This window comes from Hakea prostrata, chromosome 1, assembly GCF_041222555.1.
Source record: "Hakea prostrata isolate BN-2017 chromosome 1, UWA_Hpros_2, whole genome shotgun sequence".
In the NCBI taxonomy this organism is placed as follows: Eukaryota; Viridiplantae; Streptophyta; class Magnoliopsida; order Proteales; family Proteaceae; genus Hakea; species Hakea prostrata.
Window position 1 is genome coordinate 15,180,322 of NC_142600.1, and position 23,658 is coordinate 15,203,979.

A 23,658-nucleotide genomic window follows, 5' to 3' on the forward strand; every position below is an offset into this window, starting at 1 on the left:
TGAAAAAATGAAAAATTGAAAAAAGAAAATAAGAAGATGGAAAAAACAAGTTCCCACGCGGCCTTTCGTTATCTAGACGCGCTTCTTAGCGACTTCCACATTCCACATGGCCCGTCACGAATTATTAAACGAAATAACGAACAACGAAGTTATTCGAAAAAAAATATATAAATAAAACGAACATTAAAAGCTCCTCTCTAATAAGTCTCTACCAGTCCGCCCGAGAGACCTGAAACAAGAGTATCGGTGTCTCAGACAGAGAGATATTACTCCTACCAAAAAGGGAAAAATAAAAAAAAGGGAAGAAATACGAGAGAGATATCACATATTCTCGCGCCTAATTTGGAGCGATTCTTCACTTAATATCTCAGGTAGTGATGGAAGGTCAGAGCAATGGCGGATTGTTGTACCACGAGGTGCAGGAGTCGAAGCTCTGTGCTGTACATTGCGTGAACACAGTGTTGCAGGGCCCTTTCTTTTCCGAATTCGATTTGGCTGCCGTCGCCTCCGATCTCGATCGGAAGGAGCGTCAGATGATGCTTGAAGGCGGTGCTGTTTCCGATGACTTCCTCCGTTTCGATTCCGAGGGGTCTCATAATGTATCAATGGATGGCGACTTTAGCATCCAGGTTAGGTTTTTCTTGCTGTCCTTTCTTTCCAGTTCGAATTTTAGGAAATTGCAGTTAATTTTTTTCGCCCAATTCCCTACTGCCGCCTGCACTGATGGTGGATTGGGGATGGAATGTTTGCGTTTCATATACCTGTGCTCTGACATTTTTTAGCGTCCGAAAATTTGATTGCCGTTGATGTTAATTCTGGGTTTTGTATCTATCAATAATGAATAAGTGGTTTGGAGGGATTGATAAATGTTAGGATTAGAGCGATCAATCACACACACAATCGGATAGAAAATAAGGAAGAAGGAGACAAGGATTTTACCGTGATTCACCTCAATGTGAGGCTACGGCCAGCATTAGGTTTTTCACTATATTCTTTTCGAAAACAACTTTATACAATGTTCCATTACAATAGAATATATATAGGCGCTTAGAAACCCTAAGCCACAGCTATTCATGGGCCCAAACCCTAATTGTAAAGAAACTTTGAGGCCGATAGAATCATGGACCCTCTACAGGCTACCGTCGGGGAGGCCTCCCTGGAAGCTTGCTTGCTCATCGGGGAGCGGGGCCGTGTTCGTTAGCAACACAATGTGAAGTATGAGCCATACTCAACAAGAAACTATTCAAATTTAAATGAAGGTGATTTTATGATGCGTTGTGATGTTTATTGAAACGTCCAAATGGGTTTGTGTCTGGGTGTGGGGATGCATAATTTACTATTCTTCAATAGAGGTAGAAACTTTTACTTTTCCTGCTTGTTAGAGGAGAAAAGTTTTGATCCCATTGGGTGTTCACTCATCCAGTGAAAAAAGCTCTTCAACTAACATGATTTGTAATATATAATCTAAATGATTTGTATTTTTATAACATTGTGGGCACTCTTGGTATATATAATTTAAGCAGTCGGACCAACCAAAAGTAATTTAATTTTTTTATTATAATAAATGTCGAAGATATACACATTGCTTGGACCTGACTTTCATGGATATACCGTATGTGGTATTAGTTCACCTCAGAGGTTATTGCTAGTTTATGTTGGATAAAATTTAATATTCATATTGTAACATCGAATATAACTTTAGGATATGTGAGTAAGATAGACAAGAACTAGAATGGAGATAGGGAAATCATGGGGCATTACTCTTGTCAGATTCTGGCATAAGAATGAGAGTTCCTCTTCATTAAACAACTCAACTCATTCTGAACATATTCAAATTTTAGCAGCTCGGGTTTGGATGTGGGGATCGCTAGAACTCTGTATCAACTGATACTCAGTATGTTTTATCCAGACTAGGGTACCTAAGGTTTTGATAAATTGTAGTTTAGGTGTCTAATGTTTCACATATTTTATCTGCGGTATATTGAGGATGTCCAAATGGGTTTGTCTTTGGGCTTGGGGATGCAAAATTTACGTATTCTTCAATAAATGTAGAAACTTTTACTTATCCTGCCAGCCTACACATTAGGTGTTTACTCATCCGTCAAGTGAAAAGAAGAAAAGCTCTTCAAAGTAACATGATTCTGTTACCCATTCCAAAAGTATGTTTTATTATTTGCTTTGAATGATTTGTAATTTTATAACATTCTGGTTACTCCTGTATTTATTATTTAAACAGTTTGACCAACCGAAAAAAATATTTCTGAAGTGACAGATTGCATTCACTTTAAAATATTAACTAAAATACATGTTGAAGATATACAAATTGCTTGAACCTAACTTTCATGGATACATCATATATGTGGTATTAGTTCACCTCACAGGTTATTACTATTTTATGATTTTGGGGAAACTTTAATTTCATAATGTAACATTGAATATAAATTTTTTATTAGTAGTTTATGATTTCGGTGAAATTTTAATATTCATAATGTAAAAGTGAATGTAACTTGGTTATTACTAGTTTATGATTTTGGGTATATTTTAATATTCATTATGGAACATTCAATATAACTTTAGGATGTGTTAGATACCCACGACTTAGAAGGGATATAGTAAATGTCAAGGATCAACTTTAAGTCTATATTTATTTGCACTTATAATTGATGAATTATCCAAAGACATTCAACATGAGATTCCTTAGGGTATGCTTTTTACTGATGATATCGTGTTGATAGATGAGACACAAGTACAGATTAATACTAAGTTAAATCATGGAGAACAAATTTGGAATCAAAAGGCTTTGTTCCTTAGGGTATGCTTTTGTTGATGATATCGTGTTGTAGATGAGACACAAGTATGGATTAATACTATGTTAGAATCATGGAGAACAAATTTGGAATAAAAAAGCTTTAAACTAAGTAAAATGAAAACGGAATGTTTAGTTTGTGACTTTGGTCATGGTCGGGCTGGTGATGAGGTGGTTAAACTTGTGAGAAGGAAATTTTTCAAAGTGATTGTTTTAGGTACCTTGGTTCAATCATAAATAAAAAAGGTGATATAGAGGATGTTATTTCCTGAAGAGTTAAAATAGGGTGGATTAAATGGAGAGTTGCATCTGGGTCTTGTGTGATCACCGTATTCCTTAAAGCTTAAAGGATCTATAGGACCATTGTACGACTAGCTTTAATGTTTGGTTCAGAGTATTGGGCTTTTAAGAAGCATCATATAGATAAACTCAGTAGTAGAAAGGAGAATGCTAAGATTGATGAGTGGCAAAACTAAGAAGGATAAGATAAGGAATGATCACATTATAGATGGCTTAGGAGTAGCTCCGATAAGTGATAAGCTATGAGAAAGTCGTCTGAGGTGGGATTGTCACGTTCAACGGATCCTTGTAAATGCCCATGTGTAGAGAAGTGATTTAATCTAGATTGAAGGAATTAGAAGAGCTAGGGACAAATCGAAGATGACCTTAAGAGAAGTGGTGAAAAATGATATGCATAGCTTAGGCTTTATATATAGTATGGCCTCAAATTGAGTTGATTGGAAGGCAAGAATCCATGTAGCCGACCTCATTTAGTTGGGACAAGGCTTGTTGTTGTTGTTGTATGGGAATGCATGGTGATGTTTATCAGACTTGAAATAGATTTCAAGTGAGAACTCCAAAGAGTATCCCCAAGCCGTTGTAAAATTCCAATTTGATTAAGTCGGCTACCAATCTCAAGTTCATCAATGGAGATCAAGTAGGCAATTTCAAAAGCATGAGCAGCTTTTAACTCTTTATTTTGCTTGCTGGAGGCATTAACAAGATCAATGATAGGACATCAATTTGGAGAAAATTTCTCGATTGGGTCACTTCTACATGTTGGAACTAATGCCAATTGCAAACGATGGGCAAAACAATGGATATAATAGACACATGGACAATCGGTAATTACTAAGGCTCGTCACCCATTCTATTAACCTTGCATATTACTTGCTCCACCATATCCTTGTCCTCGATTGTTGTGAATGTTAAGTCCATGATGAGAGAGTAAAGAAATTTGTAGTCTTCAAAGTCTAGGCTTTTGTATTTTAAATATTTACAAGATGGAAAGAAAAAAGCGCTCTTGTACGAATCTTGCTTTGTTTAACAAACCTTAAAACAAGAGCCATTTTCTCTTTTAGATACATCACTAGATTCATCTACTATTTGGCAAAACTTTGCATCACCAATCTTTTTGCAAAGTTCACTCTTTATTCTATTTGCTATGATACGTGAAATCTCTTTTGCATCTGACGTGATGTTTACAATGCATTTTGAGGAGCATTATCCAACACAACTGTCACAACTTTATCATTGTAGGAAGCTATCAACTTTATGAATTCAATAAAATTACCCCTATTGACCGAATATTTGTTCTCATATTGACGTCTAAAGGAACAATCTTGAGACATAAGCAATTTAATTACGTCAATTAAGGCTCTAAAACTTAACCAATTGTTTTCAATTTCTTGAGATGGTTTCAAGAATTAAATCAATATGTTATTATTGTTCATTTAGTTTGCACAATCTTTTTCAACAACTTTATGGTATGAGTTATTTTCCTTTCAACATAATTTAGAAAAGCACCCTTTCCACCCGCTTTCTTCTAATTCGGGAATCCATCAATAGTGAATGACATATGTATAGAATTTGCTTCGGGCTTATTAAAGAGAAAGCATGGCAAACAAAATACTGCATCTTTTGAAGGAGAATATTCTAACAAAGAAGGATGAACCTTGAACCACGAAAATTGAAAATGTTGAGGATGACTTGATGGTCCAGGTTTTGGATATTGTTGAAGAATATGCTCGTATGGTCTAGCTTTAATGTAGTGACGCCTAATTTGATCACATTGATTAATTGGATAATCCCTAATTTGTTTTCTTAACCGCGGATCACAATCAAAATAATTATTTTGCTCTCTTTCATGTATTGAAGACTCTTTAGGATGCTTTTCACTAGTTGAGGTCTTAAGAATAGAGGTATACAATGATACATCAATTATGTCATTATAAACATATTTTCTTGAAAGAAAGAATCAATGTTATACTTCTTTCCCATGGGAAAACAAACCTTTTTTACTTTTGAGAACCACACCACTTGGTTCACTCCCAAAGAAACTGCAAAAACAGCTTGTTCTCCTGAAGTCCCAACCTGTGTCCATTTAATTTGATTGATTGTTAAATTTGAGAAGATGAATAAAAAACCTCCTTCTAAACTTGCAATCAACAATGCAACACGACAAATATACAAAAGGCAAATTTTCCTTGATCTACTAACTACTAAAAAAAATATTTACTTAGTAAGGTTCTCTAAAAGAAGTTCTACTTAGATTTTTTTTCATAGTGACTTTCTTTGTTAAACCAACTTCACAATGTCTTTGTTTTCCATATCTTATTTTTTATGGGAATAAATACTTAAAAATTTGGAAGAATTTTTTTTCTTCATTTTTAGGTGTATGTTATTAAGAAAATTCTAAATTTTACAGCAATAATTTTTAAATGTATCTTGAATTTTGACATTAATTTTTGCTATCCAATTATATTTTATTAATTTTTCTTTGGAGGAATAAATTATTAAAAAGTATATATAAATAAATGGGAAGGTGGTAGCTGAACGGACGTGTGAATTTGTTTGCTAAACGGTTCTAAATATCTACCGTCATATCTAATAACTAAATCTGAATTGTCCAATAAAATTCGTATTTTTCCTCCCATTATTTATGGGTTAGGTAAGTAACATTCTATCACTGGTTAAATTTTCAAAAAGAAAAGAAAAAAAAAATGCTCGATTCTCGCTAATGGTTAGAGTAACGTCTCTTTCTTCTTCCTCTGTTCCTTCTCTATCGGCTTCATTGAAAATTCTTTCATAAAAAAACTAGAAAATCACACATTCCCTCACTATAGAAAACTAGAAACGGAAAAAAAGGAAGAGAACAGAGAAATACCTAAAGAATTTTCTTGAGAAGAATGGGTGTGCGACAATGGAGATATAATTTAGCATAGATAGTTTAGAATCTTAGGCAAGATATCAACGATCATTGTTGTGAGAAACATCGAAAGGATTTGGGAGTGAGATGAGAGAAAAGGAGGTGCCTATGAAATGAGATTTATTTTTCACTTCTTCAAAACGACAACAAAAAAACTACTGGAATCATAGGGTTTCAATGACGAACTCCTAGTTTGATGAATGCAAGTGAAAGGGTTTTTAGTAAAGCCGATAGAGAAGGAACAGAGGAAGGAGAAAAAGATGTTACCGCCAATGAGAATCGACAACTGGTGATATTAGGTTAAACTTATCTAACTCATAAATAATGGGAGGAAAAATAGGAATTTTATTGGATGTTTCAGATTTAGTTTAACAAATCTGATGATGAATATTTAGAGCCGTTCAGCTAACCTATTCACACGTCCGTTCAGCTACACTTTAAATAAATTATGAGACTAAAATTGTATGTGTGGATTTGTTAAAATTTAAACGCACATACAATTTTACTCTTCATGCATTTGAATATACTTTTTAAAAATTACTTCTATAATTTTGTTACCAACCTTCATAATTTTTATTTATTTGATTGATAGTTTACTCCTTAAAAGGGGGGGGGGGTGTTATAATGGATTGCAAAAATTGTTGTCAAAATTCAGGATACTTTTAAAAATTATATTATTGTAAATTTTAGAATTTTCTAAATAACTTGCACCTAAATAAAAGAAAATAATTTATTCCAAAATTTTGATTATTTGTACCCATAAAATTTAAGATATGATGGATAACAAAGATATTGTGAAGTTGGTTTAACAAAGACAGTCACTAAGAAAAAATCCAGGTAAAACTTTTTTTTTTGGTAAATTTACTAAGTAAATCTTTTTTAAATATAGTACATCAAGGAAAAAGTTTCTTTTGTATATTTACCTTATTGTATTGTTGATTGCAAGTTTAGAAGGAGGTTTTTATTCATCTTCCCAGATTTGACATTCAATCTGAGATTTAGGGAGGATGAGCTTCCTTTGTGGTTTCTTTGGGAGTGAACCAAGTGGCGCAGTCTTCAAAAGTAGAAAGGCTTGCTTTACCATGGGAAGAAGTTTACCATTGATTATTTATTCAAAGGAAAATATGTTGACTATGACATAGTTGGTGCATCATTGTATACCTATATTCTTGAGATCTTAATTAGTGAAAAGCGTCCTAAAGAGTCTTTAATACATAAAAGTGAGCAAAATAATTATTTTGAGCGTGATCTGCCATTGAAAAACAAATTTGTGATTATTCGATTAATCAATGTGATCAAACTAGGTGTCATTACATTAAAGTTGGACCATACTATTATATTCTTCAAGAGTATTCAAAACCTGGACTGCCAAGTCATCCTCAACGTTTCCAGTCTTCATGGTTCAAGGTTCATCCTTCTTGATTAGAGTATTCTCCTTCAAAAGATGCAACATTTTCTATGCTTTTTCTTTAATAAGCCTGGAGCAAACTTTGGACAAAGGTCATTCACGGTTGAGGGATTCCAAATTGAAGAAAGTGGTGGAAAAAGTGTGATTTTATAAATTATGTCAAAAGAGAAATCAACTCATACCACAAAGTTGTTGAAAAATATTGTACAAACTTGATGAAACAATATCAATACATTGATTTAATGCTTGAAAGCATACATCTCAGAAAATTGAAAGCAATTGGTTACATTTAAGAGGCTCAATTGACGCAATTAGATTGCTTGTATCTCAAGGTTGTCCTCTTAAAGGTCATGATGAGAGCGAATATTTAGGTAATTTTATTGAATTTTTAAAGTTGATAGCTTCCTATAATGATAAAAGTTTTGACATATGTGTTGGATTACCTTTATAATGCATTGTACACATCACCTTGGATACAAATGAGATTTTACATATCATAGCAAATAGAGTGAAGTGGGAAATTCTCAAAGAGATTGATGATGCACATTTTTGCCTAATAGTTGATGAATCTAAAAGAGAGCAGATGACTATTGTCTTAAGATTTGTTGACAAAGCGCAATTCGTACAAGATCACCTTTTTTTAAAAATCTTTTTTATGTTTTTGATATAAAGGCTGTGACTTTGAAGATTGCTAATTTTTCTACTCTTTCTCATCATGGGCGTAACATTCACAAACGTTCGCACTTAAGTATGTGATGGAGAAAGTAATATGTAAGGTGAGTTAAATGGGTGACAAATCTTAGTAGTTACTGACTGTCCATATGTTTATTATATCCACTGTTTTGCCCATTGTTTGCATTTGGCAACATCTAGAATTGACCCAATTGAGAAATTTTCCTCCAAATTGGTGTCTATTAGCAATCTTGTGAATGTCTCCAGCAAGCAAAATGATGAGTTAAAAGTTTCTCATGCTTCTGAAATTGCGTACTTGGTCTTTATTGATGAACTTGAGATTGGAACTTTACAATGGCCTGGAGATACTCTTTGGAGTTTTTAGTTGAAATCTATTTCAAGTTTGATGAAAATGTTTGGTGCTACATGAGAGGTTTTGACCACCATGATTGATAGGGGACAACATCATCGCAAAGAGTTGCAATTTGGAAGTAGAGTTGACCTATGATACATTGGTCTCCTTTGATTTTGCATCTAATGCAAAAAATTATGAAAATGTTTGGTGCTACATGTGAGGTTTTGACCACCATGATTGATAGGGGACTACATCATCGCAAAGAGTTGCAATTTGGAAGTAGAGTTGACCTATGATACATTGGTCTCCTTTGATTTTGCATCTAATGCAAAAAATTATGAACATCACTGATGTGCTTTATCAAGCTTTGCAACGGAAGTCTGAATACATCTTAAATGCTATTCATCTTGTGTCTGCTACAAAAATTTTTATTCAAGAAAGGAGAGATGTTAGATGGGGTTTTGGTTGAGGTGATTTCTTTTTATGTAATGCGTAACTTTGTTATCCCTGACATGAGTGCTAAATTTCTTGGAAGGAAAGGCCGAGCTCGCTATCAACATGATGGTTTTATGGTTGAACAACACCATTGAACAAATATTTTTTTATGCTACAATTGATAGTCAATTAAGGAGCTAAATAATAGATTCAAGGAGCATTTTATGAAGTTGCTACTTTTAGTTATTCTTAGGATCCTAGAAATGGGTGTGAAGATTTTAAAATTGATGATTTTTGTAAGCTTGTGGAGGAATAATAATACCAAGATTTTACTAAGCAAGGGAGAGACCACTTGAAACTACAACTACGACACTATGAGGTTGGTGTGGTTAAAGGTCCAGATTATCAGAAATTGTCAACCATTAGCAGTTGTGTCGGTGGTTGGTAAAGGCAACAAAATCTGACGTCTACCCACTTATTTATCGATTAATTACACTCTTGGTTACTCTTCTCATTTCTACTGCTACTTTAGAACGAGCACTTTCTGTCATGATGATTATTAAAACTGAATTTTGGGATAGGATTGAGAATTCATTTTTTTTCATGGGCTCTACGATGTTATATGTTGAAGGAGAAATTGCTGAGAAAATTAGTACATAATCAATCATTGAGGATTTTCGGGATCTTAAGGATCTTCGAGTTCTGTCTGGTATTGACATTAGAAAAGTGTTTTGTGGCTTTTCACTTATCTTTGTTTTTCTAAGAATCTAATATAGATTAGAATTATTACCAAGTAGTTTTTTATTTTTAAATGTTTGTGGTAGAAATTCTGTAATCATTACCTCCCCCCCCTTGCCACATGCTGAATCCTGGCTCACCCCATAAAAAACCTACTTTGAGCTACCTGAGCGCACCAATTCATCTTAGATCCTAAATGTTGGCTCCTAGTTTTGTTTCCTACCTATCTAAGAATGTATTGGGATCTTGGAGCCAGATTGCGAGAAGAATCTGCCTCCTCCCTTCTTCCATTTTCTTGAATTTTTGGATGTATTAACCACGTAGATAAGTTACATTACAGACTGGCTGAGATTGATGGAAGTATGGAACCAGATCTGAGGCCAGGTTTGAGAGGCTTGAGGTCTGGTGTCAAATGAATGAAGTTAAAATCTGTCAAATTTGTGGAAGCTGTTCTTGCTTTCCTAAAAAGACTAGATGAGCAAGTTGAAGTAGGGATGGTCTAATCCAACTGATGTGTTTGGCTTCCTAAAAACATCCTCAGATGTAGGGGTTCCAATCCCTGCAACTGCACCATTAGGTATTTGAGTAGGTATAGGAAGCTAATGTAGCCTCATTAGATCGATAGCCAAGACAAAACCTCGACCCCAAAATAGAAGGGGAAAAAAATAGAGAGGCACAATAAAGGGGGTTTGGTTGGAAAAAAATGGGTGTGTGTGTGTGTGTGGGGTTTGGTTTAGGGTCTTAGGGTTGTGTAATAGGGCCATAACTTTAACGAAATTGGAAAAAGAGTGAACAAGAGGAGGGGGGGGGGAGCTGAATAGAGGTTGGACCCTCTTTGGGGCTGCTTCTGATGGTTTGTTAGGAACCCCTAGATTTTTGGGCTGTTGAGAAAAAGTAAGGATTAAAAATTTAAGAGGGCTTAAGGAGTTGTTTTGGGCTGGGTTTTGGATTGAATGGAGAGACTGTCAGGGGGATGATTCCCTTACAGTTAGTTGAATTCTAACTGACAGTTGGGGGTGGGGGGTATGTAGTTGCAGGTTCCGGGTTGTTATGGTGGTTAATGGGGTTTAATTTCACTGGTAAAAAGGGGCTGTGAAAGGTTCTTTCTTGCTGGACGGTGGGAAGGTTTTAATAAAAATTGGATGGATGATTGGAGTTCCAATTGTAGTAGCAACCCAGAAAATAAACAAAAGGAGGGGGGGGGGGGGGAAGAAGAAAATGATGGAAACAAGCAGTATCTAGGACATGACTCACGTAAAAGCCCTATTAAATATTGCACGCCAAAGACAACCTAGATATACTCTGATATGACCCTCAATGAACCCCCATTAATCTCTTCTCTGCTGACAAATACAAAGAGTTAATGGCTGAAAGCTATGAACTCAGAACTGCCTTACTATAGAATGGAAATAGGATAACAGCCAACTTCATTAAACTTCCCTGCTTGGGATATGGCCGTTGATTACAAACTGCTTGTACTAACTGATAAGAACTTCTGAAATAAAGAGAAACTACATAAAACTTTGATGAACAAGTTCATCCCAATGGCTAGGCCATCCCCTGAGAGGTTGCCCTCTTCTCAAGCACTTGCATGACTTCCTTTTCTGTCCTCCACATGGCCTCATCCTAGGGTCCTAACAACTACCGGCCCCTCGAAAATCACCTTGTCCTCAAGGTGATGGAAAATTTGAGGTTGACTCTTCACATGTGTGCCAGCCAGCTCGGCAACCTGCACATTCTCCAAAATTGAGAAACAGACCCATTCCAAGGATGCAAATGACCTGTGGTGGGCAGCTCTTGATGCGTTACATTCTCACTGCCGTTGCAAACAACAACAAAAAAACGAGATACAACACTTCGGTCCCTCTCGAGCACGATACCAAACACCAAAGACGAGTAGATGGGAGTCTAGGAGTTGCAACGCTGCCATTACTAAAATGGTGTTACAGTGAAGACCAAGATGCGATTTGTTAGGGTGTACCTCAATCGCCGCAGCCCCGAAATAGTCGCCTGCCTTTCCATCGTGATGTTCAGAGGTTGAAGACGATGCTTTCTCAATTTTCTGGTTCGGTTGGACCACTTTTCTGGTCCGTGCTTGATTCAAGCTAGTTCTGGGTTTGGGTCTTGGTCAGTTTGAGTTATCTGGGCCCAAAGTAATGAGAAGAAAAAATGGCTTTTGGGGAAGCAAAATGGGCCAGGCCCATGATAGATGTTTTAAATGGGTGGGGTCCAAATACAAACCATGGGTTAAGATAAATGAGTTGGACGTTGTGTTGATGGGCTGGATTGGGCTTTGGGTCATAAAAATGGAATGGGCCCAAAATAATTCTTTCGAATGGGCTAGGCGTAAACACTTAAAATCGTGGATTAAGAAATATGGGTTGGATATTGGGTTGATGAAATAAGATGGGTTGGGGACTAATGGAATGGGTTGGGCCCAAGGGGGTTTCTTGGGGAAACTGACGGCCCAATCTTTGAACTTGGTTTTCTTTGGGCCTAAGGTTGATACTTTGCATACCTAGGTTGGTCCCAATTGATAAGAATTTTGGCTCTTAATATGTGAACCAAACCCATAAACCGGTTTGAGTTGAGCCGAACCAACCCCAAAAAACCCTACAACTTCATCGTCTTCTCCCTTTTCTGCGATCAGACATCTTCGCCGTCGCCTGCTGATTCCCACCAAGCTCTTCCGACCAGCTTCCACTCCCTGTGTGACCCTTGTTTTGTATTCCATTGCTAAGAGCAATAGCCTCAACCATTAAACTTTTCTTTGGCACTCTTCTCATGGTTTGGTGAGAAACACCTTCTGCACTTAATCGGCCACAACCCTCGGCCGCTTCCTGCACACTCCCTTGCACTTGATTGAAGTGGTGCTGCGGTTCCTCCTCTAGAAGAACCAATGCAGATTCGATATGAGGAAGCTTTGCATTGTTCCCGTTACCAAAATCGATAACCAACGCCTTCTTGAAGTTCGTCCAGGTAAATTCCATCCGGTTCTTGCAATATACCCAGTTGAGTGCCTCTCCTTCCAAATGTTGGATCGCCACCCCCAACCACTGCTCTTCCTTGATCTGGTTCTCCCAGCAGAACAAAAGAACCTCTAGAATATATCTCTGAACTTCTCCTTCACCAGAAAACAAAGGCAGTGCCATCACCTCCCTGGATCGTGAATGCTCTGATGCTAGATGATATGACCCTCAATAAACCCCCATTAATCTCTTCTCTACTGACAAATATAAAGAGTTAATGGCTGAAAGCTATGAACTCAGAACTGCCTTACTAAAGAATGGAAGGATAACAGCCAAATTCATTAAACTTCCCTGCTTGGGATATGGCCGTTGATTACAAACTGCTTGTATTAACTTACAAGAACTTCTGAAATAAAAAGAAACTACATAGAACTTTGATGAACAAGTTCATCCCAGTGGCTAGGCCATCCCCTGAGAGGGTGCCCTCTCCTCAAGCACTCGCTTGACTTCCTTTTCTCTCCTCCACATGGCCTCATCTTAGGGTCCTAACATACTCCACCGGATGAAGTTCTTGCAATGGAGAAGAAAACAGAGCGGTGGGGTTGTTGGCAATTAGCTAAAAAATATTTAATCTAATATTGACTTTCATCTCCCCATGATGGGGGTATTTAAACAGGTTTGTGAGTAGAAACTCAACTTCAAATAGAAAAAAGACCCTTAACTAATAGCTAATTAGGTTGCTGACCAGAAACAGGTTTATTTGCCTTGTTTCTGAGTCTCTTGAGAGGACTTCTTTGCATCTCTGTTAAACCAGAATCAAGCCTCTGCATCATCTTTGAAGGGCTTGCTTGGGTTATCCGTGGCAGAAAACGTCAATTACTGCCTAACAATGTCGCAAAGCACACATTCTCATGAGAAACAATGTTGCTTCCTGGCTAAAGAGCATTGAGAACTGGGCCCAACAATCCTCTGGCTCTCCAGTAGGGAATTTTTGGGCAACAGCCTTGCTTCTGAATTTCTGGAGCTGACCTGTTTGCATCACCATAGAAACAGAATCAACCCTCTTTTCCATATTTGACTCTTGATTCTTGAAAAGAACTTGTCCACAGAACTTCTCAGAAATGGCAGTGCCTGAAGAAAATTTAGTCCTCCAACAACCTCTTCTACTTGCTTTACCGTGGTCTCCCTACATAAGGGTATTTTGAGTCTAAATGAATATACTAAGTTTGATGGTGTTACTTAACGGTGTTTTTTCATTGGGTTAGGTACAGTTGATGGAATCTTTCCATTGCAGGGGAGGTTTATGCGTTTCACCCTTAATAACCATGCATGACAAGTGCCAAGTCTAATGGGGGAAAAATAAAATAAAATAAAATAAGATAAGGAAAACTAGTTTAGAATGCCTTGGGACTATTGACTTTTACTTCTTGCTGTCTAATTTTGTCTGAAATTCCAGAAAATTGTCCTTTTCTTCTCTTCTCCTATTTTGAGTGTAGCATGAGAGTACCTGTGTTTTGTTGCTTTTGCATGTGAGTAGTTTACACTGTTAGAGTATGGGAAGCTTTATTGAAAGAAAACAAATAGTATTAGTTGTAAAAGTGTGTCCAGCTAGATTTTGGGGCTCTAGGTGGTAGCTGCCTTAGTGGTATTTAATGCCTTGGCTCTCTATATTTGTTATTTCATTTACTTTAGATATTATATTCATAAATATCCAAATTCCTCCTATTCATCCAATTAGTGTGTATAGAATAAAATTCCATGTATAGAACTGTTTGATCAGTTAAACTTCTTATAGGACAGGAGCATTTCTCTAATTGATTATAGTTTAGACTTTAATGACCAATTCAGAGACATTATAAATCAACTCTGTTTTAATTGTTTGTAAATTGTAACCTGCAGTGGCTTGCTTCTTCAGTGTTGCTGTCTTCTAGTTCTATGTTGATGTGGCTTAATTTTGATTTTGATGACTTGTTAAGGCTTGATGTCGAACTTTTAATGACTTGATGTTGCATGAAACAAGGTATATAGTGTTACATATTAAATAATGGTAGGAAGGGGAACATACAAATTAACAGTGTCTCCTAAGTACTTTATCACCCCCCACCACAGCCTTGGATTGCATTGGCTCCTTGACGACTATGCAACAGACGGTAGGCCTTATGTCTATATATATTTGACTTATGCCTCTGTTTCCTGCTCCCCCTGCCCAACCAAAAGAAAAAACAAGCCACTTCTAAAACAATCATGAAGGTGAACCAAGAAGAAAAAAAAATCCCTTACGTCTCCTTTATTTCTTACTCCTGTGAGCTTGACTTGGGTGTATTTTGCTTCCAGGTCCTCCAGAAGGCTCTAGAAGTGTGGGACCTGCAAGTCATCCCTCTTGACTGCCCTGTAGCTGAGCCTGCCCAAATTGACCCAGAGCTGGAAAATGCATTTATCTGTCACTTGCAGGATCATTGGTTTTGCATCAGGAAAGTAAATGGAGAGTGGTACAACTTTGACAGTCTCTATGCAGCTCCTGAACACCTCTCGAAGTTTTATCTTTCTGCTTATCTCGACTCTTTAAAAGGCTTTGGATGGAATATTTTCCTTGTCAGGGGGAACTTCCCAAAGGAGTGTCCCATTTCATCATCTGAAGCTTCCAATGGTTTTGGGCAGTGGCTTTCACCTGAAGATGCCCAGAGGATCACCAAGTCTTCAAATGTGACACAAGCTGCTCCTCATGGAACTGGCTTGGCAAATCAAACTATGGATCCTAATCTGCCATTTAGAGAAGATGAAGGACTCTCTGACATGGAAGATGAAGATTTGAGGGCAGCGATTGCTGCTAGCTTGATGGATTCCAATCAGGCAAGTGCTGGGACGACTGGAGATGTAAATCAATAACAGCTAAGAATGTGCCTAAGATTGAATTTTAAACTCAAAGAGAGTCCATTAGTTGAACCATCTGGATTCAACTATAATACAAGTCTTTTCAGATACAAAGAATGCAGTCTTTTGTCTCCGTTTAAATGTTTGTAATGTGCTGAATGTATCAAGTCACCAATTTATCCTTCGTGATACACTTCCAAAGTTAATGTTGTAAAGGGCTCTTCTTTAAAGAGTTTTCTCATGCATTGAATTGTATGGGCTACAATGTTTTTGAATTTTAGAATTAGAAACATAAATCAGTCACGGTTAAGGAGCTAAATTGTTCACTTCTGTTGGGTCTCATTGTCTGTTTCCTTTGTTTATTGAGAACATTCTTACTATGGCAACGCTGGTGACCTTCAAACTTGAAGGAAAAGGAAGGAGGATTGCAGAAGATCAATCAGAGTCTGGTGAGCTTGATTTCTTGAGGCGGTTTTGGCTTGAGATGCTTTTTTATTCCCCTAGTCCTGTAGCATTGGCTGAGAAGTTCTGAGCATTGATCTGTTCGATGAGTACTGAAACTGAGCTGTTTCATTGATTAAGAAGAGACTGTTGAGTGGATGCATAGGGTAAATGGACGTCTTGTTTCTCTCAATTGGGTAACGTCTTCTTTTCTTTTTCTAATCATTTTATTGTCCATTCTTTTGCTTTTAACTATTTTGTTAGCTCTCTCATTCCGGTTATCTTCTCTGAACCTAAAGGTGGTGTCTCATGAGTCTGGATGGGTTTTTTGTTTATCCATTTTCTGCTTTTTTCCAATTGTCATAATGGTTCCTGTTTGCTGGGTTTCGCCTCTGTCTGTCTGCTATTTATTTATTTTATTATTTATTGGATAGGAGACAGTTAACAGTTCCTGTATCACTGAACCAGCCTGAGGGCTGATGAGAGTGTGCACCAAGGCATTAGTTTGCATGGGATATTTTATATCACTGGGGGACTTAACGATCTTTTCCGCACTCTTTAAGTTGGGTGCTGGAACCAATCCACCATTTATTCTCTGACCTTATTTTATTGTTACCATGAAGTATGTTAGTTGGTATGTCCAAAGGGTTCGTAGCATATATGTGGAAAGTTTTTCATCGTCATTTTAAAAGCCTCAACCTTGATAGTGTATTCTTCATCTGAAACCCAGTTTTCCTCCCTGTTTTCTCTTTTCTACATGTGTCTACTAGGGCCTGTAAATCTCTTTGGCTTTATTCCTCAGTCTGGCCTTGGGCTCAGGCTCTGGCTCTGGCTCTGGTTCTAGTCCAAAGGTTTTGAAAGTGGTGTTTGGTGTCTTTTAGGGATATTCTGTCAATGATGATTCAGTTTCTGTTGGATCTAGGCTCACTGCTTTATTTCTTACTGATCTATGCGATGTAAGAGCATAGACATATTTCTAGGAATCTAGTAATCATCATTTTAAAGTTGTAAACCTGCTGCTTTATTCCTGTCTCTGGCTTCAAGGGTATGGAGTGGGTGTTGGGTGTCTCTAAGGATATGGTGTTGATGTGGATTCAGTTTCCATTAGATATAGTTTCATTGTTTTATTTGTTTACAAGTCCAAGTTCTGATATTCTACGGTTTCTTATAGGTTTATTTGGCATCTTCCTATATCTGGTCATGTTTGGGTTTAGCCTGAGTTGTTTTCTTTTGTGGAATCTTTATCCTTTTTCTTTTTTACTGATTGAAATCGCTATGTCTGGTCATCTTTAGGTTTTCGCCTGAGTTGTTTTCTTTTGTGGGATCTGTTATCCATTCCTTTTCTTTTTTCCTGATTGGGGATTTCAATCAGATCTTGAATACTAGTGAGTACTGATGGGTAGGTCCTCAATCCTCCAATCTTGTAGCGTATTATTAATGTTGTTTATCTTATCACATATGGCTGTTTTTTATTGCCTTCATTGGATACTACGTTAGGTAGAGAAAAAAAAGCACTTTTTAGTTTGAGATGTGTTAATGGGGCTATGGTTAACTCTTTATGTGGTTTGAATGTTTGATTATTCGCACATTGTTTGTGTGTTTTACCTGCTTTAGGCTCTAATCTCCCTGCTTATGTAACCCCTTTGGTAAATATATGGAAACAGTCTCTCTGCAACGCAGTTTCAGAAACTGCGTTATCTGGTCTAACTAGATAATTCTCCTTAGTTTGAGAGTCGTTAAATAGGACTATGGTTAGATTATTGTCATAATATTTGTTTTCTGCCTTTTTTCTCTGATAATAATTCCTTATTTAAACCCATCAGATAAGTCTCTGAAAGCAGCTCTTTGCAAAGCATTGGTAATACGAGTCCGGATCAGCGACCCCGACTTCCTGACCACAAAGATCAGTGGGGCCCACGGTGAAAAACACTTTTTGAAAAAAATAAAAAAATTTTTTTTTTTTCACCAGTGGGACTCACTGGTTTTTGTGGTCAGGAAGCCATGAGTGCTCCCCCGACATGGGGAGAAGATCCGGATTCTGGTAATACGGTGTGCATTATGAGCCTTTACAGATTCTGCAGTGGCAGGACTCTCATGCACTAGGTTTATCTTTTTTGTTAGTTTGCAAATGTGGGGTGGACAAAATAAAGTGTGGAACCGAGGAAATAGGGAAGGAAATGAAAAAATTTTGTGAAAAAGTTATAAATGTAGGTCTTATTTTGTTGTTTTTTTTTTATTATATTTTTTCCAAAATTGTACCTATTTTGTGGGATTTAAAAATAGATGCGGTGGAAATCTGTCAATTTTTCCACCCGAATGAACCAAACATGTCATATTTTGAGATTTCATGACAAAAAAAAAAAAATTTTTAAAATTTTTTTTCCCACTCCTTTTCCCCCACCCCCACTTTAGATCCGACAAACAAACGGTGTGATTCTAAATGAGTGTTATTTTAATGGTCTAAACATTGATTGTAAGTTACATGGCTTTGCTAACTCTATGGATCTTAGAATAAGAATGTTTTTGTCGTCCTGCAGCGGAAGGATGTTTTGTTTGTACAGCTTAATTTTTGGAATCTTTAGATGTTTCTCCTTTGAGATTTAGGCTCTTCTGGGTGATACTAGCAACACTTCGAATCGGTTAGTGTGTCTGGAGTTTTTTCTTTTTCCTGGAAAGAACAATTCTATGGTGTCGTATGTTAAGGTGAGAGGAACTCTTGTGTTCTTTCATTCCATTGCAAACAATCAAACGTTCGTCTTTGTAGGAATCTTGTTTTAGTTGACAATATTGGCCCCAAGGGTTTTGAATCTTTTGATGCACCTTCAGATGCTAAGTTGTTAGTTGAGCACTTTCAAAGGATACAGAACTAGTAATCCTTTAGACTCTTCCTTCTTTAAATCCCTGTTTCAACTTATCTTTTTTAGGATAATATCTTATTTTTAACTGTTGTTCCCTTGGAAAACAAGATTCATGATGTTGTCTGTTGACGGATTCTTTATTACGTTAGGCCAAAGTAGGTGGGATTTTTTCTGAAATATGATATTTTTAAAAATATGTTCTCTAATCTATTTCAAGTTGGAGTACTTTATTACCCTAGAAAGAATATTGAGTTCAAAGTTGCTTTTATGTTGATCTTACGAATTGTCCATTCTAAATTCTACGCTTTATCTTGTGTTCAGTAGTTTTGGAGATCATAACAAAGGGAATGCTAAGTTCTCATATTGAATGGTCCTTGCTATTAATATTTCACTCTCCATGTGTTGAGGTCTCAACAGATTATGGTGTGGTTGACAAAAAGCATAGAGGGCTTCAACAAGGAGTGCTCACTGTCAAGGGAGAACAATGTGCTCCATTGACATTTTTTAACCACACAACAGATTAGGGGCAGAATCTACTTATAAATATGCATAAGCTGGGTCCTATTGTTGTGTGGTTGAGGAATGTGAGCACTTTGTTCACTCTTGGACAAGCTGAGAAGCAAGGGACGACATTGCCTATTTGCACGGAATGTGAACTAGTGGGTGGCTAGCTGGCCCATGGAACATTAGAGGATGGCTTTGGAAAGAGAAGGAATTGTGTTTGTATTGTGTCATTTAATAGCTAAGAATAAAATTTGAAGTTCCATAAACATCCAACAGCACCAGTGGTCTAGTGGTAGAATAGTACCCTGCCACGGTACAGACCTGGGTTCGATTCCCGGCTGGTGCAGCTGTCTTTTTTGTTTTACCCCACCGCAAATGATGATCTGTAAATGCTGCGATTTTGCTCTCTCTCATTTTAAGAGGCCGGAAGCAATGGTGTGTTGTTACGGCCAAGGTTTAATGTATCTCACGATACCATACGATACTAGCCGATACGTATCTTTATTTAACCCAACCGATACGATACATTTCGATATGTCTTTCCATTAAATTACACTAAAATACATTAGCTAGAGCAATACAAGACGATACGTCTCTTAAAATCACCTAACCGATACAATACTCCATATTGATACTTTAAACCTTGATTATGGCTAACTGGAGGAGTAGCATTGGATGTAGAAGTATCAACTGTAGCGACAAAGAAGGTATGGGAGCTGAGCAGGGACAAGGACCCTGGGGCAAAATTGTCAAAAGAAAAATAAATACTGTTTTAGTCAAATTTGTAAACCCAAACCCGAAAAGTTATAATTTTATGGAGTGAAAGTAAGATTGAGTGGTTAATCCCTGTATCTAGGACCCACATCAAAAAGCGAAGAACTAAGGGATGTCCAAGACCTTCTTGAATGCCTATTTTACCCTCAACAAAGGAGCGAATGGATGGCCTGAATTAGGACTTGACTGGTAATTTAAGAATAAAAGTAAAACCGCCCACGTTCATCGACAAAGTAGTCTGCTGTATCCTATATTCCTATATCAACCAATTGTAAAATTGCGATTTTTTTTCTTCTTCTTGTGCTAAATAATAAGAAAAGCAAAAGCTGGAGACGGAGACGGAGATGATGGGAAGTCTCGGTCACACTTTTAGGCTGGATTCTAAATTATTAGCCAACTCATCCACTTCCAGAAAATTTATTTCAATTGTTATTTTGTTTTTCTTATCGTCATTGTTGATTCGCTGCAAAGCTTGCAATGAATTGAAAGTCCCCTGGTTTCACAAGAATCTGTGAGAAACTCCTTCTCCCTTTCTTCCTCATGGATTCATCGAATCGACTGTTCAACAGAGAGAGGACTGTGCATCAGATCCTCGGGGGAGGACTTGGTACTCTCTCTCTCTCTCTCTCGCTTACCAATTGATGATGAATTACAGTTTCCATTTTAGAATCTCGACTTGATCTATTGCCGTTCTGCATCTTTCTTTTTCTTTTCTAATTTCACCGATTGTCCTTCGGAGAACTCAATAGAAGCAATCTAGTTGGTTTCTGAATAACGTCTGGTGATAGTGTGTTAATCGATTTAAAGCCATAAATTATGCTGAATATACTTGTCTAGACTTCGGTTTTAAGGATTGCGTAGTTTTAAGTGGTTGGAGTTTATGCTGTCTTTTTATTTATTTTTTATTTTTTTCCCCCGGGATATCAGTTGCAGATGTCATGCTGTGGAGACGAAAAGATGTTACTCTGGGGATTCTCCTCGTAACTCTTGCTGTTTGGGTGGTGTTTGAAAAATCCGGCTATACTCTACTGTCGCTTGTTTCTAGAGTGTTCCTCCTCTTGATTGTCATTCTCTATCTCTGGTCGAAATCGGCTGAAGTTCTTAATAGGTAAGTATTAGTAATTTTCTTCCAAATAACTAGATACGTGAAAAGGGGATTGATTCATGGGAAAAGAAAATTGAGATGTACGCTACGAACAGTTTTCAAGTTCACCAACATTATCAGTGCTGTTGATTAATGATAGAAATTGCTTCTTGCTGCAAGATTGTCTAATATCTAGGCAGTGTAAACACGTACTTTCAACTCTAAGAACACAAACTTACTGCTTAACATGGTCTAGGTATTGAGCTTATTTAAAATACATATTCAGCACTTATTGTTATTTTACTTTTCATTTTTTCATTCCTACTCCTAAGTGGTCATGAAAATCTGAAATCTTCATTTGATACTGAAAATAAAAAATTTTGAACTACTATTCTTTTGTCGAATTTCAACTTCTATGATTTTCTGAGTAAGTTTTCTTAAGTTCTATCTTCATATATGAAAATCAATACACGGTTTAAAGTTTCTGCGGCAGCATTGGAAATTTGACTAGCTTGCTAGGTTGAACTCCAGGGACCCTCGATGTGGAATGTCCAGGTAGCCCAACATAGGTCTTACAAACTGGTTATCTTACCAAAACCAGCCATGTTCTGTTGAACTGGCTGATCCATTTGTCATTCTTTGAACTTGTTTGGAACCTTGTAGAGTATATAATGACATTATCAGGTTGACCTGACCAACTTGCTCATGGAACTGAGTGATTCCTGGTTTAGAGCTGTTTTATTTCAGCACACACCTTACATTATGAATGATGTTGTATGCAGACCGTCTCCACCTTTGCCAAATTTGCATATATCCGAAGAAGTGGTAAATGAAGTAGCTGCTGTCATTTGTTCTCAAATGAACAACTTGCTTTCAACCTCTCGGGATGTCGCGTTGGGAAAGGATTCAAAGATGTTTCTAAAAGTTGCTGCCTTCCTCTGGTTGATCTCAGTTGTTGGCAGTTGGACGGACTTTCTTACTTTTGGCTACACCAGTAAGTTTACTTTCTTAATTCCATTTGAATGATTAGTAGTTTCAAGCTTTCACTAAATTATGGAAATTCTTTATAGTCCTAGTTCTTTTAGATAGAAAGGTTTTGAGAACGAATTATAGGAAGTATGGGTGTGGCCATGGGGGTGATCTCCCCTGTTTTCACTTTAGAGAAGTGATCACATGAATATATCCTGTCAAAATAACTGCAAACTTTTTGGGCTAGGTAGAGAATATGAACTTATGCACAGAGAGTTTTGGCCTCAATTTTTTTCAGCTAAACAGAGAATCAGCCAGTGAACCTACTACTATTTGAACATTTTAAAGCTATATAAGTAAATTCTGATAATCGAAACTCTTTCTTCCTATTGGAGGTGCTGTTGGTGTTGTGGGGCCAGGTGATTTAACTGCTTCTCTGTTTGATTTTGAAAAAAATCTCAGCCAAGCATTGAACCAGCCATTAGCATATCAACCTTCAATAGTTTTAGATTAACTTATGAACTATACAAAGCTATGTGATAGTGTTTATTGTTTGCTTGAAGGAAAGAACACTATATTCTTCATTGCTTTTGGTGAAAGTTGGATGGTTCTTATTCAACCCCGGTATCACGTGGTCCATGTAAGGTCAATGTGGAGTTGAGGAACTAGTTAGGCAGAAGGCTTGGATTCCTGTCTTTAAACCCCCTACCCCCCCCCCCTAAAAAGATTAGAAGAATTCTGCCCCACCAAAAAAAAAGAAAAAGAAAAAAGGAAATGAAGTCATTGTTTGATGTTCCTGGTTTTCATTTCTCTCATTGGTACTTCTTCACTTGCTAAAATTACAGGTCTTGCTATAATTCTCACAGTTCCTGCATTTTATGAGAAGTATGAAGATCAAATTGACGGATATACATTGATGGGGTACAGGGAATTGCGGAGACTCTTTCTAAAGTTAGATGATGAGATCCTCAGTAAGATCAGACGAAGTATGTATGAGAAGAGGAAACTTGGTTGATCGACTTTCCCTTCAAGTGGTGATGGTAGATCAATGTGATGCTTTTGAGTGTGGATGTGTCCCTTTTTAATTTTTTAGCCTTTCTTTTTTATTTTTTTTATACTTTTTGTTTTAGTTTCTTTGCTGTGGTTGAGAGGTTTTTGTGAAGACCGTGGCAGATTTAAACTCTGCTCTTAGTTTGAGGAGTGGGTTTTCAGGGGTGTGGAAGATGGTGTTGATTTTTGGGTCAGTATACTCACAATCGTACATCATTTAGAATGGTTTAATAGATAGAAGAATGGAGAAGGAGAGGGGGGGATGTCAATTATTGTAGAGGCTTATTTTCTTTGCCTCTTCAGCCTAGCTTCATTGGCAACTAGTATTCTCTGGATATCCAGATACCACCTGTAAAGCAAATATAACGGGGATAAAGCAAAATGTAGGATGTAAATACCGAACTATTGAAACACTCACCCACTAAGCATTTGAAATGCTTTCCACGGTTCCTTTACACTCATCCACGCACAATGATGGCTATAAGCTTTTAAAGATGCTAAAGCATTGATGATGTC

The 23,658-nt window shown here is 37.1% G+C and overlaps 2 protein-coding genes and 1 non-coding gene across 3 annotated transcripts; all 3 read left to right on the forward strand.

The window, feature by feature from the left end:
• Positions 1-217: 217 nt before the first annotated feature.
• On the forward strand, positions 218-17,786 carry LOC149027774 (ataxin-3 homolog). Its single transcript, XM_089165773.1, has 2 exons — positions 218-629; positions 14,926-17,786. The coding sequence occupies exons 1-2, from the start codon at positions 378-380 to the stop codon at positions 15,475-15,477; spliced, it is 804 nt and encodes a 267-aa protein (XP_089021899.1). The 5' UTR covers positions 218-377; the 3' UTR covers positions 15,478-17,786.
• A 1,754-nt stretch (positions 17,787-19,540) lies between these two features.
• Positions 19,541-19,611, forward strand: TRNAG-GCC (transfer RNA glycine (anticodon GCC)). Its single transcript has one exon. It is a non-coding gene; the product is annotated as a tRNA-Gly (tRNA).
• Positions 19,612-20,355: 744 nt separating this feature from the next.
• LOC149027776 (Reticulon family protein) lies at positions 20,356-23,289 on the forward strand. The gene is made up of 4 exons (XM_089165784.1): positions 20,356-20,646; positions 20,967-21,147; positions 21,906-22,117; positions 22,938-23,289. The coding sequence occupies exons 1-4, from the start codon at positions 20,580-20,582 to the stop codon at positions 23,105-23,107; spliced, it is 630 nt and encodes a 209-aa protein (XP_089021910.1). The 5' UTR covers positions 20,356-20,579; the 3' UTR covers positions 23,108-23,289.
• The last annotated feature ends 369 nt before the right edge of the window (positions 23,290-23,658 follow it).

Bases quoted from the DNA above. Each gene is read 5' to 3' on its own strand.
- LOC149027774 (XM_089165773.1), top strand. From the start codon at position 378: ATGGAAGGTCAGAGCAATGGCGGATTGTTGTACCACGAGGTGCAGGAG. The intron at 630-14,925 runs GTTAGGTTTTTC...TTTTGCTTCCAG, and splicing joins ATGGCGACTTTAGCATCCAG to GTCCTCCAGAAGGCTCTAGA.
- LOC149027776 (XM_089165784.1), top strand. From the start codon at position 20,580: ATGGATTCATCGAATCGACTGTTCAACAGAGAGAGGACTGTGCATCAG. The intron at 20,647-20,966 runs GTACTCTCTCTC...CCGGGATATCAG, and splicing joins GATCCTCGGGGGAGGACTTG to TTGCAGATGTCATGCTGTGG. The intron at 22,118-22,937 runs GTAAGTTTACTT...CTAAAATTACAG, and splicing joins TCTTACTTTTGGCTACACCA to GTCTTGCTATAATTCTCACA.